An 11,286-nucleotide genomic window follows, 5' to 3' on the forward strand; every position below is an offset into this window, starting at 1 on the left:
AGACTGATCCTGGTGTGCCCTCACTGTAAAACAGAGACCAGATATTTTTGACATGACTCAAAACCAAAGGTGGAAATGAAATGAAGACAAAGCTGTTGCTGGTTCCAGGACCTGGCTCTGGGTACTCAAAGGCTGGAGCCTTTCAGCAAAGGGCTGTTGGTGCCTCTGTGCCCCACACTCAGCTGGGGACAAACTCCTGGGGCCCAAAAGCCTGTCAGCTCTGCTTGAGAACATGTAAAGTGGGTCTGCAGACAAGTGGAGCAGCCAAAATCACCAGGGGCTGCGAAGGTTTCGGGCAAAGAGCACAAACAGAGAACAGCAGGGAGCCACTGGCTCCTTTGGGAGGCAGGGAAGTGGAGAAAGGGAAGGTGAGATCAGCTGGGCAGTTTCTCCTGCTCACAGTTGTCACTCCTCTGGAAAGGGTAGCTGCTGCCTCCGATGGACTCTGGCCCCAAGATACACACAAAGTAGAGGAAATCTATTTTTAGTCCTGACAAAAGTGCTAGTAAAGAAAAAAAGGTTAGAAAGACAATTGCTTCCTGTTTAGGGCTGGTGCTGGGAGGGAGATCCTGCCAGGGCACTGAGGGCAGGCAGGAGCTGGGGCCAGGGAGGGTGGGGAGGGCAGAGGGGTGAGAAGGAGTCATCTGGGGATGGGAAACAAGGAAACTGCTCCCAGCTCCTGCGAGCCCCCACGCTGGGCTGGTGGTCCCTGCCCTGGATTCCCGAGGGAGGGAGGGACTCAAGCACCTTAGGATTCCTGGTGCCCACAGGCTTTAGGCTGAGATCAACAGCTGAGGTTAAAAGACACAAGAGATGTGATAGTCTAAGGAGAGAAACTGTGGAGTGACTTTCACACTCACTCTCAGACTGATTGAAGACCTATCCCTCTGAAAATTCCAATACTTGGTAAAATCAGTTGGATTTGCAGCAGGAGAGAAGGCTCTGTGCAGCCTGAGGGGCTTAAACACCAATTAATCTCATCTTCAAAGTGCTTGGGTGCTCCCAACAAACTACATGTGAGAGGTGAAATTAGGAACCCAAAATTAAACCCTCAGCATTTTCTTCAATGAACTTTCTCCAAGTCGAATTTACTTCCTCTTTTTAAGACCGCAGCACTGACATTTTTGATGGCATTCAGCATTTTTCAAAAGCAAGACAATTATCATTAGAAATCCACATTTGATTTAAAATACACATTTTTCTATTTTAGGAAGAGCACAAACTGCAACTCTTTCCGGGACAGTTTGTGTTTCTTCTGCTGCACCATTAAAAATCCATCCTGGATGTCAGCAGCTCATTATTCTTACAAGTGGCTTTACTTCCCCTTGTGCCTTTTCCACATCACACACACTCAAAAGGAGGAAGATGCAGCAGTTTTTCTCCTGAAAACACAGACTGGAAGAGGAGGGATGGATCCCCGTGGGTGGATTTGGTGACATACAGGATATTTTCAGCTCCTTCCTGGCACACAGTGAAAGAGAAAATACAAAGGGCAAGAATGATCCTGGTAACCCAACAAACAAAACACTTGCTTATTTTATACCCGGAGTTTACACCAGGAAATTAAATGCTAACGAATTTATGAAATTGCAACAATGTATTTGCAAAGAAGCTGAGGGAAAGTGCGGATGTGTCCTGCCACGGTGCTGAGCGCTCAGGTGAGTCCCGCTGAGACATAGCCCAGGATCTGCACGGTGCTGGGGTAGCTCTTGCGCATCCCCATGCAGCGCTCCTGGTCGATGAAAAGGGAGTTGTTCTTGACCACCAGGTCCTGCTCCAGGACCCCCTTGGAGCGCACCAGCATCTGCAGCATGTCCTCAGAGGCGCGCAGGCACTGGTGCAGGTTCCGCAGTGTCTCATTGATCTCGTTGACTTCTTGGACAAGGCTGGAAGACAGCGGGAGCCAGTCAGAGCCCCCAGGGAGGTGGTGTCCACCCAGATGGGCCCTCTGGGCACAGAGTTTCCCCCATCAGCACACAGCACACTCAGGCTTATTCCAGCGCCCCATGCCCTGGTATGGGACAGCCTAGGGCAGAGCTCCTCCCAGCCTCTACGGGGAGGGGTGGAGAAGTTTGTTCCAAAGCTCTGGATGTGCTCAGCCACGTTTGCCAGAGCAGCTTGTGCCACCAGGGACAGGGATGAGCAGCTGTGGTTTCCCGTTTCTGTTTGGCGCTGTGGCTTCGTTGGTTCACCCTCCTGGATTTCCCCATGCAGGGGTTGTGCACAGGAGACACATACAGCAGGACATGACACTGGGAGAGGCTAAAGGGGAGTGTGGAGCAAGTGGAGGATGGAAAAACCAGTGGTGTGTGAGATGCTGATCCAATTCTGGGGCTGGGTTTAAATTACTTTGAAAAGGGAGCTGTGCTCAAAGGGTTCCCAGTGAGCTTTGAGTGCCTCCCACGACTGCTGCTGGGAACTCCCTGGTCTACAATCCCAAAGTCTTTCAAATTGCCCAGCAAGGGGAGGACAGGTCCACATGTGCACCATTCCTTGGAGTTACTCAAAAGGAAGGGCTCAGTGGTCTCAATCTCAGCCTGTCAGAGAGTAGAATCATGGAATCATAGACCAGAATCCCAGAGGAGTTTGGGTTGGAAAGGACCTTAAAGCCCATCCAGTGCCAGCCCCTGCCATGGCAGGGACACCTTCCACTGTCCCAGGCAGCTCCAAGCCTCAATGTCCAGCCTGGCCTTGGGTACTGCCAGGGATCCAGGGGCAGCCACAGCTGCTCTGGGCACCCTGTGCCAGGGCCTGCCCACCCTCACAGGAAAGAATTTCTTCCCAATATCCCATCTGTCCCTGTTGTCTCTGAGTTTAAAGCCACTGCCCCTTGCCCAGTTACTCTCTGCCTGTATAAAAGCCCCTCTCCCTGCTTTTCCTAAGCCCCCTTAGTGTGCTGGAAGCCCACAGCAAAGAGAGTAAGAGGCTTATCCTCCAAAACACAGCACATTCAGCCACCTGGATGAGGCAGGAGAGAAGATGAAGTTTGCCCAAGTGGGAAAATTCCGGCCGCCCATGCAGTGGCATCAAGCTGGACCCAGAGAGCTCTCCCAGCACCTGAGGGCTGGAACGCCTGCTCAGTGCTTTAGATCTGACCAGGGCACTTATGGAAGGAATATTTAGGGGGAAAAAGCCGTTTTGTCATGCAGAAATGCTCCTGAGTGACCCCCCTGAGCCCTGGCAGCCCTCAGCCCAGCCTCACCGTATCTGGGCAGCATCCCGACACAGCTCCACGTTGGGTCTCCTTGTGCGCTCATCCAGCCGGGTCTGAGCCACCTTCAACTGAGCCTCTTTGTCCTTTATGGTCTTCTGGATGACCTGGATCTTCGTCTCGATCTGGAAGATTTCCTGCCGTGTCTGGGGTGAAACAAATACAGGTATCAACGAAAAAATACCTTCTCAAGTGATCACATCATTCCCTTTTCTCCTGTTTGTGCGGAAACAAACCCAAGTTCCATAAACAGCCCCTGGGCTCAGGCCACTATTGCTCTGCCACATCAAGGCACAGATCCAGCAGAGCTTTCAGGGAAAATCTCTTTGCTCTTGCTGTCACATCAGAGGAGAGTTAGGAGCAGAGGAGGTTTAGGAGCACTTATGGATCTGTTGAATTACCAGCTTCCCAAAATTGCTGCTTGCAAGAATGGATCATCCATCAGCTAATACAGGGAAAGGTTTTAATGGCTCCTCATTTAAGAATGTGGCATCAGCCCCTAGTGCTGCAAACTTAACCAGTCTGAGCCCTTCCCAGGAAGGGCTAGAGTCCCAAGAGTTCCCTAGAGTCCCAAGCCAGGCCCCATGACTGCTCTCCCCCTCCTGTGCCTGGCAGAGCAGGGAGCCCGGGGATAAGCGGCCATCACTTGGGGGGAGCCCAGGGATAAGTGGCCATCCCTTGGGGGAGCCCAGGGATAAGTGGCCATCCCTTGGGGGAGCCCAGGGATAAGCACCATCCCTTGGAGGGACATTAGCACAGCAGTGAGGATGGGCTGGGGCACCTTGGCCAGGTGTGTCTGGATCTTGCTCTTGGCGTTGGCGATCTCAGTGATGCGGCTGGTGAAGGCGTCGTTGACCTTGCTGAACTGGCGCCACATCTCATCGGCCGTGCCCATGAGGAGGCTCTCGGTGCTCGCCCGCAACTTGGCCGAGGCCGCGCGCGCGCTCTGCGAGCGGAAGATGTTGTTGTCTGTGAACCTGGCCCATGTCTCGGGCACTGAGACTCTGCAGGGAGAGCACAGCCTTAGCAAAGCCACACTGCTGAGCCTGGGAGCAGATTGATGCAAATGAAATCTATGCTCTTAATTAAATTACATGGAAGTGAAACATCTGGACCCCATTTGGGTGAAGGTATTTATCAAATGAGGGTGTGTTCACAAAGAGAACTTGTGAAAGGTCAGACAAACAAAAGATTCTCCCATAAAAAGTAGAGATACCAATTGGAGCTCTGATTTACACCTTCAATGCATTAAGTGCCAAGAAATTCCCAGCCTCACAAGGACACACAGATCACAATTCAGTCAATTCCTTTTGCTCACAGCCCATCTCAGTCTCCCACTAAACCAAACGAGCTTTAGATACCACTCCATTCCCCTGTCTGTGCATTTGGGATGAAGTTCCTGCCTGTGCAGTAGTCCAGAACAAGGTCAACAAAAGACTTAAATACCACATAAGCTCCATTTAAAACCTGCTGATTCTCGGCACATTTTACCCCCCTCTGAATTTCAGCCTCAATCCTTTGCAATCCATTTGCCTGTCTAAATATGTCTGAGCTCTACTGTGAATAATTATTCAAACTACTAGAAAAACGGTCTCAATCTGTGCTTCTCCATAAACTTCATGGGTTTGTGAGAGCAGATTTGTTCTCTCAGCCCTTTGCCACTTGGGCATCTCTCTGTGAGTGCTGGGTTAGATCACTGTTCATTTACTGCAGAGCCAAAGCTGAATTCCTGGCACCCAAAAGCAGCTGAACCCTGTCCCAGGACCACAGTCTCGTTTCTTGATTTTCTGGGTCATTTCAGCTCCCTGCCAGGCCCTCTCCATACAGGGGTGAGCCCCCAGACTTTCTGTCAGCGAGGAGCACTCAGGCAAGCACTGAGACATCTCTGAAAATATGCATGAACTTAATGGGCTGTGCAGAGGTGCTGGGTTGAATTCATTTGCAGGCTGAGCTCTGAGCCCTGATCTAATGTTTAATTTGCCTGCCAGGTGTTCAGCATCCAGCTGAAAGTAGAGCATTCTTCTCCCCCTGGAGAGCCCAGAGGGAAACCACCCCTGGAGGTGGGTGTCTCCAGGAGGGATGGATGTGCCTTCAAGAGAGGGCTGGGAAAGCCCAGCTCCCTGCCAGGCCAGGCTCTGTGCCTGCCAGGCCCCCAGCGCTCACGTGGCATCAATCCTCTCCACGCCCTTGAAGAAGTGGATATCTCTGGAGGTGTTCTTCAGCTGGTAGCACTTGCTGTCAATGTGGTGGCCCATTTGCTTGTCAGCCAGGTCCTTCTCCAGCTCCTGTCGGGCCTCCTTGTTGCACCTGGAAAAACAAACAGCCCCAGTCGGGATGGAGGTTGTGGGATGGTATTCTGCCTATCCTGCTCCTCTCAGCCCCTCTGTGCTCCCAGAGCACCTCTGCCTGCCTCCCCAGAGCCTACAGGGTTTTAACCTGGTGGGTTAAACCAGGTTAAGCAGGGAGGGGTGCAGAAGGGATCTGCTGGGGGGCACGGCAGAGCTGCAGATGCACATCAGCCCTGCAGCAAGGGCCCAGAGCCCTCCTTACATGAGCTGGGAATTCACCGTGTCCAGGCACTGCTGTAACCTCTCCCGGCAGGACTTGATGATCTTGATTTCCTGGGCAAAGGCAGAACAAACTCCATCAGCCTCGGTGCTCAGACATCCCGGGCACTCCTCCCCTCGGACCTGACACACAACAGGAACTTCCCCTTCCCCCACAGCAAACATGGGTGCAGGAAGGGAACCCCAGCCCCAGTGCACCCACCTGTGCAGCTGAGCCACACCCAGGAACCAGGAGGAGACCAGGAGGGGACAGGAGCTGCTGTGGTCATAGCCAGGGACCAGGAGGGGATAGGAGGGGGCTATGACCACAGTCAGGGCCTCTGAAATCACTTTCAGGGTGGGTTCCCAGTTTTTTTCATCTTGACATCAACAGCCAGGGCTGTTCTCCATTACAAGGAGACAGGGCTGGATCCTTACCTGACATAAACAGGCACTGTGGTACCCTGGGCCAGCCCCCATCCCAGGGCATTTTCCTGCCCACAAAAAATTCCATCCATATGGGACAAGGGGACTTTGGTGTAAACCCCCAGTCAGTTCTAGGCAGGGTTCATCTCCCCTGGAGGAAGGCTTGTGCTGCTCTCAGCTCTGTTGACTCCAGCACAAGCCTGTTGCACCCATGAAGATTTCCAGGGACAGGTGATCACTGCTCCAAACCTAGGGATTTTCAATCCCTCCTTTTTGCAGGAGCCAGCTGAAAGCACAGCCTAAATGCATCCCAAGCATTCAAAAACCCAAATGGCATTATGGAGATACCAGTTCTGATAATTTTCCTAAACACTCATGACCTTTAAACCAATCTTTTAATTTTTCAGGGCCTGATTCATAACAAAAAATCTTCTAAGAGAGCAGTAGCTTAGGAACCCCTTAGCAACAGGCCCAGGGGCTGCAATTTCCTTCCCAGTTTTGTGAGGCTTTGGCAGTGATTATATTTCACTGTACCCTGCATTAGAATCCCATTTGCTGTGCCATATTTGCTTTTACTTCATGATTTAAAGCAGCCTAAATGAAGACAGGCAGGAGTGGAGGTTTTTATGATTTCTATCAAATCTGTTGCCTGAGCACACAGTGACAGTCCTGCCACTCTGAGGGCAGCCACTCTGCCCTGAACAAAGCAGAGCTGGGGGAAGCATAATTAATATCTTTTATTAGCCCAACTAATATAGCTGGGGAAAGCAGATGAGATGTCGGGCACACCCTGCCCTCTCCATCTGTGTGTGTGTGTGTGTAATATATAGAATGTGCTACAGATACAGAGACAGGTCATACAAATAAAGAGAGATCTGTGCAGGCAGGACTCTGAAAGGCAGGATCATCTCACAGACTCCTCCAAGAGGATCAGAGGACTTGGATATGTCACACAAACCCGGTTCACTTCCAGCTCTTCCTTCCTCTGCCATGGACACGCTGCCCAGCCCCAGCCCCGGCAGGTTTGGGGGTTGAAGAATTCAGCACCTCACCAGCACTGAAGAGCCACTGAAGGAACAGGGCTGCCAAACTAGTTCAGAGGAGTTTAGGTAACAATTACTTAAACTCAGGATGTGTGTTGCCAGACTCACTGTGACGAGCTGTTTCTCCACGTCGTCATTGACCAGGTCAATGCCCATCCTTTTCTCCCGATGGAGCAAACACTTGTGAGCCACCTGTGCGGACATATCGTGACATCAGTGCTGGCTGCAGGGACAGGGCTCCCTGCAGGGACAGTGCCCATGTCAGGGAATGCAGGAAAACAAAATATAGGTGGGCACAGGATGGCAGCCTGGAAAAAGTTGCCCGAGGCAGCTGGGTTAGCTGACAACAGCAGCCAAGTACAACATCAGCATGGAATCAATGGGAGGGAGCCCACGTATCCCCGGGCCACCACAGCTGAATGCAGGGACCTGTGCCAGGCTCGGTGTTGACCTCCCCAGTGCCTCGTAGTAAGACATGGGACTTTGTGTCCCAAGCCAGGATTTTGGATATAGAAATATTTGTTTAAACAAACACTGCAGTGATGTGCTCTGCATGTGCTGGTGGGAGGATGCACCAGATGCAGGGGATTTGTTTATCACTGACTCAACTAATGGGCTTTTCATGAAAACTTTCCAGTGTTACAGAGTTGGGATGAACTTTATGACAGGTTTGAGTGGCTGCAGATGTTTGGGCTGGGGGTTGCAGGGTCCCTACCTGGAAGGGGCCCTCAGTGTCAGCCAAGGCTCTCTCCAGCCGTTTCTGCATATCTGCCAGGGAGTTGGTCTCCCTGATCATGGCATCCAGCTCGATGCAGAGCTCGGATTTCCAGTACTCGATGTCATTGACACGCTCTCCCAGGTTCCTGGTGCTCTCGCCTTGGGTCCTCTTGGCTTGCTGGTACACGTCCTTGATGGCGCGGTTCAGGTCGGCGCGCAGGCGCTCCGCGTTGTGCCGCGTGGTCTCTGACTCCTTGTAGTTGGTCATGTTGGATCTGTGCCAGTCATCCAGCGTGTGCCGGGTGAAGACACTGTTGGGTTTCTCAGAAATAAAAGGAACTATCTTGGTGGGGGGAAGCCCAGGGAAGTTTTCGGTGAGGGGAGCCAAGGTGGGGTTGAGGGCAGCTGTTTTGTAGTAGGAGTTGGGCATCCATGGTGTGCTGAAGCTCTCGGAATGACAGGGAATGCAGTTCTTGTAGTTGGCAGCCACAGTGCTGGTGGCTGGCAGAGCCTTGGGAGGTGATGGCTGTGGCTGGTTATATTTGGCTTTTAAGGGATAGCCGTAGAGTTCCATCTTGGAATGCTGCTGGTGTGAGTCCTGCACAAAGTGGGGCAGAGGAAAACCTCACTCAGAAAGGTCCTGTCCTGTACCTCTTACAGCAACACCCAGCTTGTGATGTGACCAGCCCTGCCCAGGGCACCCACACAGCCCCTCAATCTCTTGAATGTAAATCCCCTCTGACAGCATCCCAAGCGTTTGGATAGGGAGGGATTTGATACCAGCTTTGCTGGTGGTACCTTGTGTCAGATTTTGAAATGAGGAGAGAAACAAATCATGGCTACTTAGGAGGATGACAGATCTTACACTTCTGTTTTCCTTATTCCTTAATTCCTTATTTCCTATTATTCCTTCATTTTCCCTGTCAATCTAATGACTTCCCCTGGGAAGATGGGAGGCCCTGGCAGAGGGGGCCCAGAGTAGCTGTGGCTGCCCCTGGATCCCTGGCAGTGCCCAAGGCCAGGTTGGACATTGGGGTTGGAGCAGCCTGGCACAGTGGAAGGTGTCCCTGCCATGGCAGGGATGGTCCCTTCCAACCCAGGCCAGTGAGTCTCATTCCAGATCCAGACTGGCCAAAGGCTTTGGGATGGACAGTGGGACACTCACACCCTCAAATTTAGGACAAAGGCTTTCACAGGTGTGACTGGCTCAGAGTCACTTTGGCAGACCTCAGGATAAGATGTCAACAAAGCCCTTGCATGTGCTGCTCCCACAAACCAGTCATTCGGGCCCTTTATCCCTGCTGGGGACATGCCACTGCCATTCCCTACCTCTATGCCACTTATTTATCTGGGGAGCAGCATGTGGAGAGTGGGAGATGCTTTCCTTGGCTCCCACCCTGCAAATATATCCTTCCCCTTTAGACACTAACAGACAAGTGTTTAAGAGAGAAAAAACTTTGGGATTACTTTTCCACACATTTCCAGCTGAAATAAAGGCCATCACATCCCCCTTGGGATAAACCACACCAGGAGGAGCGTTTCCAGAACCCCTGGGCACAGGCACAGCCCAGGAGCTGCTGCCCACCCAGCTTGGGATGTGTGGGGATGGAGGAGGTTTGGGGCTGAGGACAGTACCGGCTGTGCTGCTCCTCCCTCCTGGTGAAGCACAGCTCCCCCCTGGCTGAGCTCTGGGCTGGGGGCACCTGGGGGTGCTGCTGCTCATCACTGGCTGCTGCGGTGGTGCTGCCACTGCCCGGCTCTGCAGGGCCCCGTTGCTATGGACGGGGGGTTCCGTGGCCAGTGACCGTGTTCTGGGGGGGTTCTGTGACACTGACCACCTCTGTGACCTGTCCTGGTCATTGACCCGCCCTGTAATGGCCACAGCAATGGCAACACAGGCTGCTGAGTGAGCAACCTGGGGCCAGTAAATACGTCCCAGGGCATCCCAGTTCCTGCCCTGAACCTCCTGCCCTGCTGGGTAGCTTTATGCAGTCCCTGGGCAACCAGGGGCAGGTGTTGAGTGGCTGGATAATGCTTGTGGCCACCTGATTTAGGTGAAGGATGTCCTGCAAGGAGCCTTCCAACCTGGGATATTTTATAGTCCTATGAGCTCAGTGCCCTCAGTGGGCAGCCCAGTGTCACCCCAGTGACCAAGGCCAGGTTGGCCCTGGTCTGAGCACCCTGGTCTGGTGGAAGGTGTCCCTGTCAATGGCAGGGGTTGGATAGATGAGCTTGAACATCCTCTCCAACCCAAAGCATTACAGTCAGGAACTCAGTGCAGACACCCTGTAACCCAGTGCCACCCCTGGGCAACTTGATCCCATCCCTGGACAACCCCCAGTGCCATCAGTGGGCAACACAGTACAGCCCTTGTGCATACAGAGCCACTCCTGGGAAACCAGTGCCTCACTGGGCAATCCAGTGTCCTCACTGGTGTTCCTGGGCCAGCCAGAGCTTTGCGGGCTGGGTGAGTGCCCCAGTGTGGGGATGAGATGTCCCCAGGAGCCCCACTGAGCACCAGGGTGAGAAGCACCAGTGACCCAGTGACACTGGGAATATTTCTGGGAATGCTTTCTCAGTTATCTCTGGCTTTAGCCTGGGAAGAGGCAGACAGGAGGAGCTGGGAGGGATGTTGGGGATAAGCCCAGGCACCCCAGCTCATCCAAGGGGGTCTCTCAGCTTCCGGGGACATCATCCAGCTCTGCTTCCATGTCTCACTTTATCCAGAGGGATATTTTCATTTCCTTCATTTCCCAGCTGTGTCCGTGGCTCATCGAGTACCCAGGCTGGTGTTTCTGCCCTCTCACAGCCTCAGTTTCTCCTGATTCTCCCAACTCCTGCAGCTGCAGACTGGGACTGTAGCGAGGGGTTTCCCAGGTTCTGGTGACCCCCTGGCCAACCCCTCCTGAGCCGGGCTCCCCAGGGCAACTCTGCCTCTTGCCAAAGAGTGACAGAAAATGGAGCCCAAAGTACTTCGTGTACACAAAGTCCAGCACATCTTCATTTCTCATTAAACACCCATCCTGCTTCAGCCACAGGAGGAATCAGCTTCATCAACCTGAAACAAAACATCCAACATGTCAGTTGATTTTTCTACAGCCAAACTAGATAAATAAGGGCAGTTAAAGCCTGCCAAGCTCTGTCCTCCAGCAGGACAGCCACCCACCCTGGGAGCAGCGCAGTTCTCTGCTCCCTGCACGCTCCCAGCTCCAGCTCGGCTCTCAGCTCTCGTGCCCTGCCCATGGCTAATTCTGTTCAGATGAATCACTGCCCAGCCAGGGACACCACTAATTGTGGGAGGCAACCCCAGGGCTTTTGAAGTATTTGCTAAATTAGGCAATAA

At 52.8% G+C, this 11,286-nt stretch overlaps 1 protein-coding gene across 2 annotated transcripts; it reads right to left on the bottom strand.

The window, feature by feature from the left end:
- Positions 1 to 1,581: 1,581 nt before the first annotated feature.
- Positions 1,582 to 10,989, bottom strand: TEKT3 (tektin 3). 2 transcript variants are annotated; one of them, XM_033076816.1, is made up of 8 exons: positions 10,662 to 10,989; positions 7,942 to 8,541; positions 7,335 to 7,418; positions 5,762 to 5,832; positions 5,375 to 5,518; positions 3,993 to 4,215; positions 3,203 to 3,357; positions 1,582 to 1,886 (listed from the first exon to the last, which is right to left on the bottom strand). In XM_033076816.1, the coding sequence occupies exons 2-8, from the start codon at positions 8,515 to 8,517 to the stop codon at positions 1,655 to 1,657; spliced, it is 1,485 nt and encodes a 494-aa protein (XP_032932707.1). In that variant the 5' UTR covers positions 8,518 to 8,541; positions 10,662 to 10,989; the 3' UTR covers positions 1,582 to 1,654. The 2 variants fall into 2 exon arrangements, with proteins under 2 accessions (XP_032932707.1, XP_032932706.1); XM_033076815.1 differs by lacking the exon at positions 10,662 to 10,989 and having other exon boundaries at positions 7,942 to 8,881.
- Between the last annotated feature and the right edge of the window lie 297 nt (positions 10,990 to 11,286).

This window comes from Catharus ustulatus, chromosome 20 (assembly GCF_009819885.2).
Source record: "Catharus ustulatus isolate bCatUst1 chromosome 20, bCatUst1.pri.v2, whole genome shotgun sequence".
Classification (NCBI taxonomy): domain Eukaryota; kingdom Metazoa; phylum Chordata; class Aves; order Passeriformes; family Turdidae; genus Catharus; species Catharus ustulatus.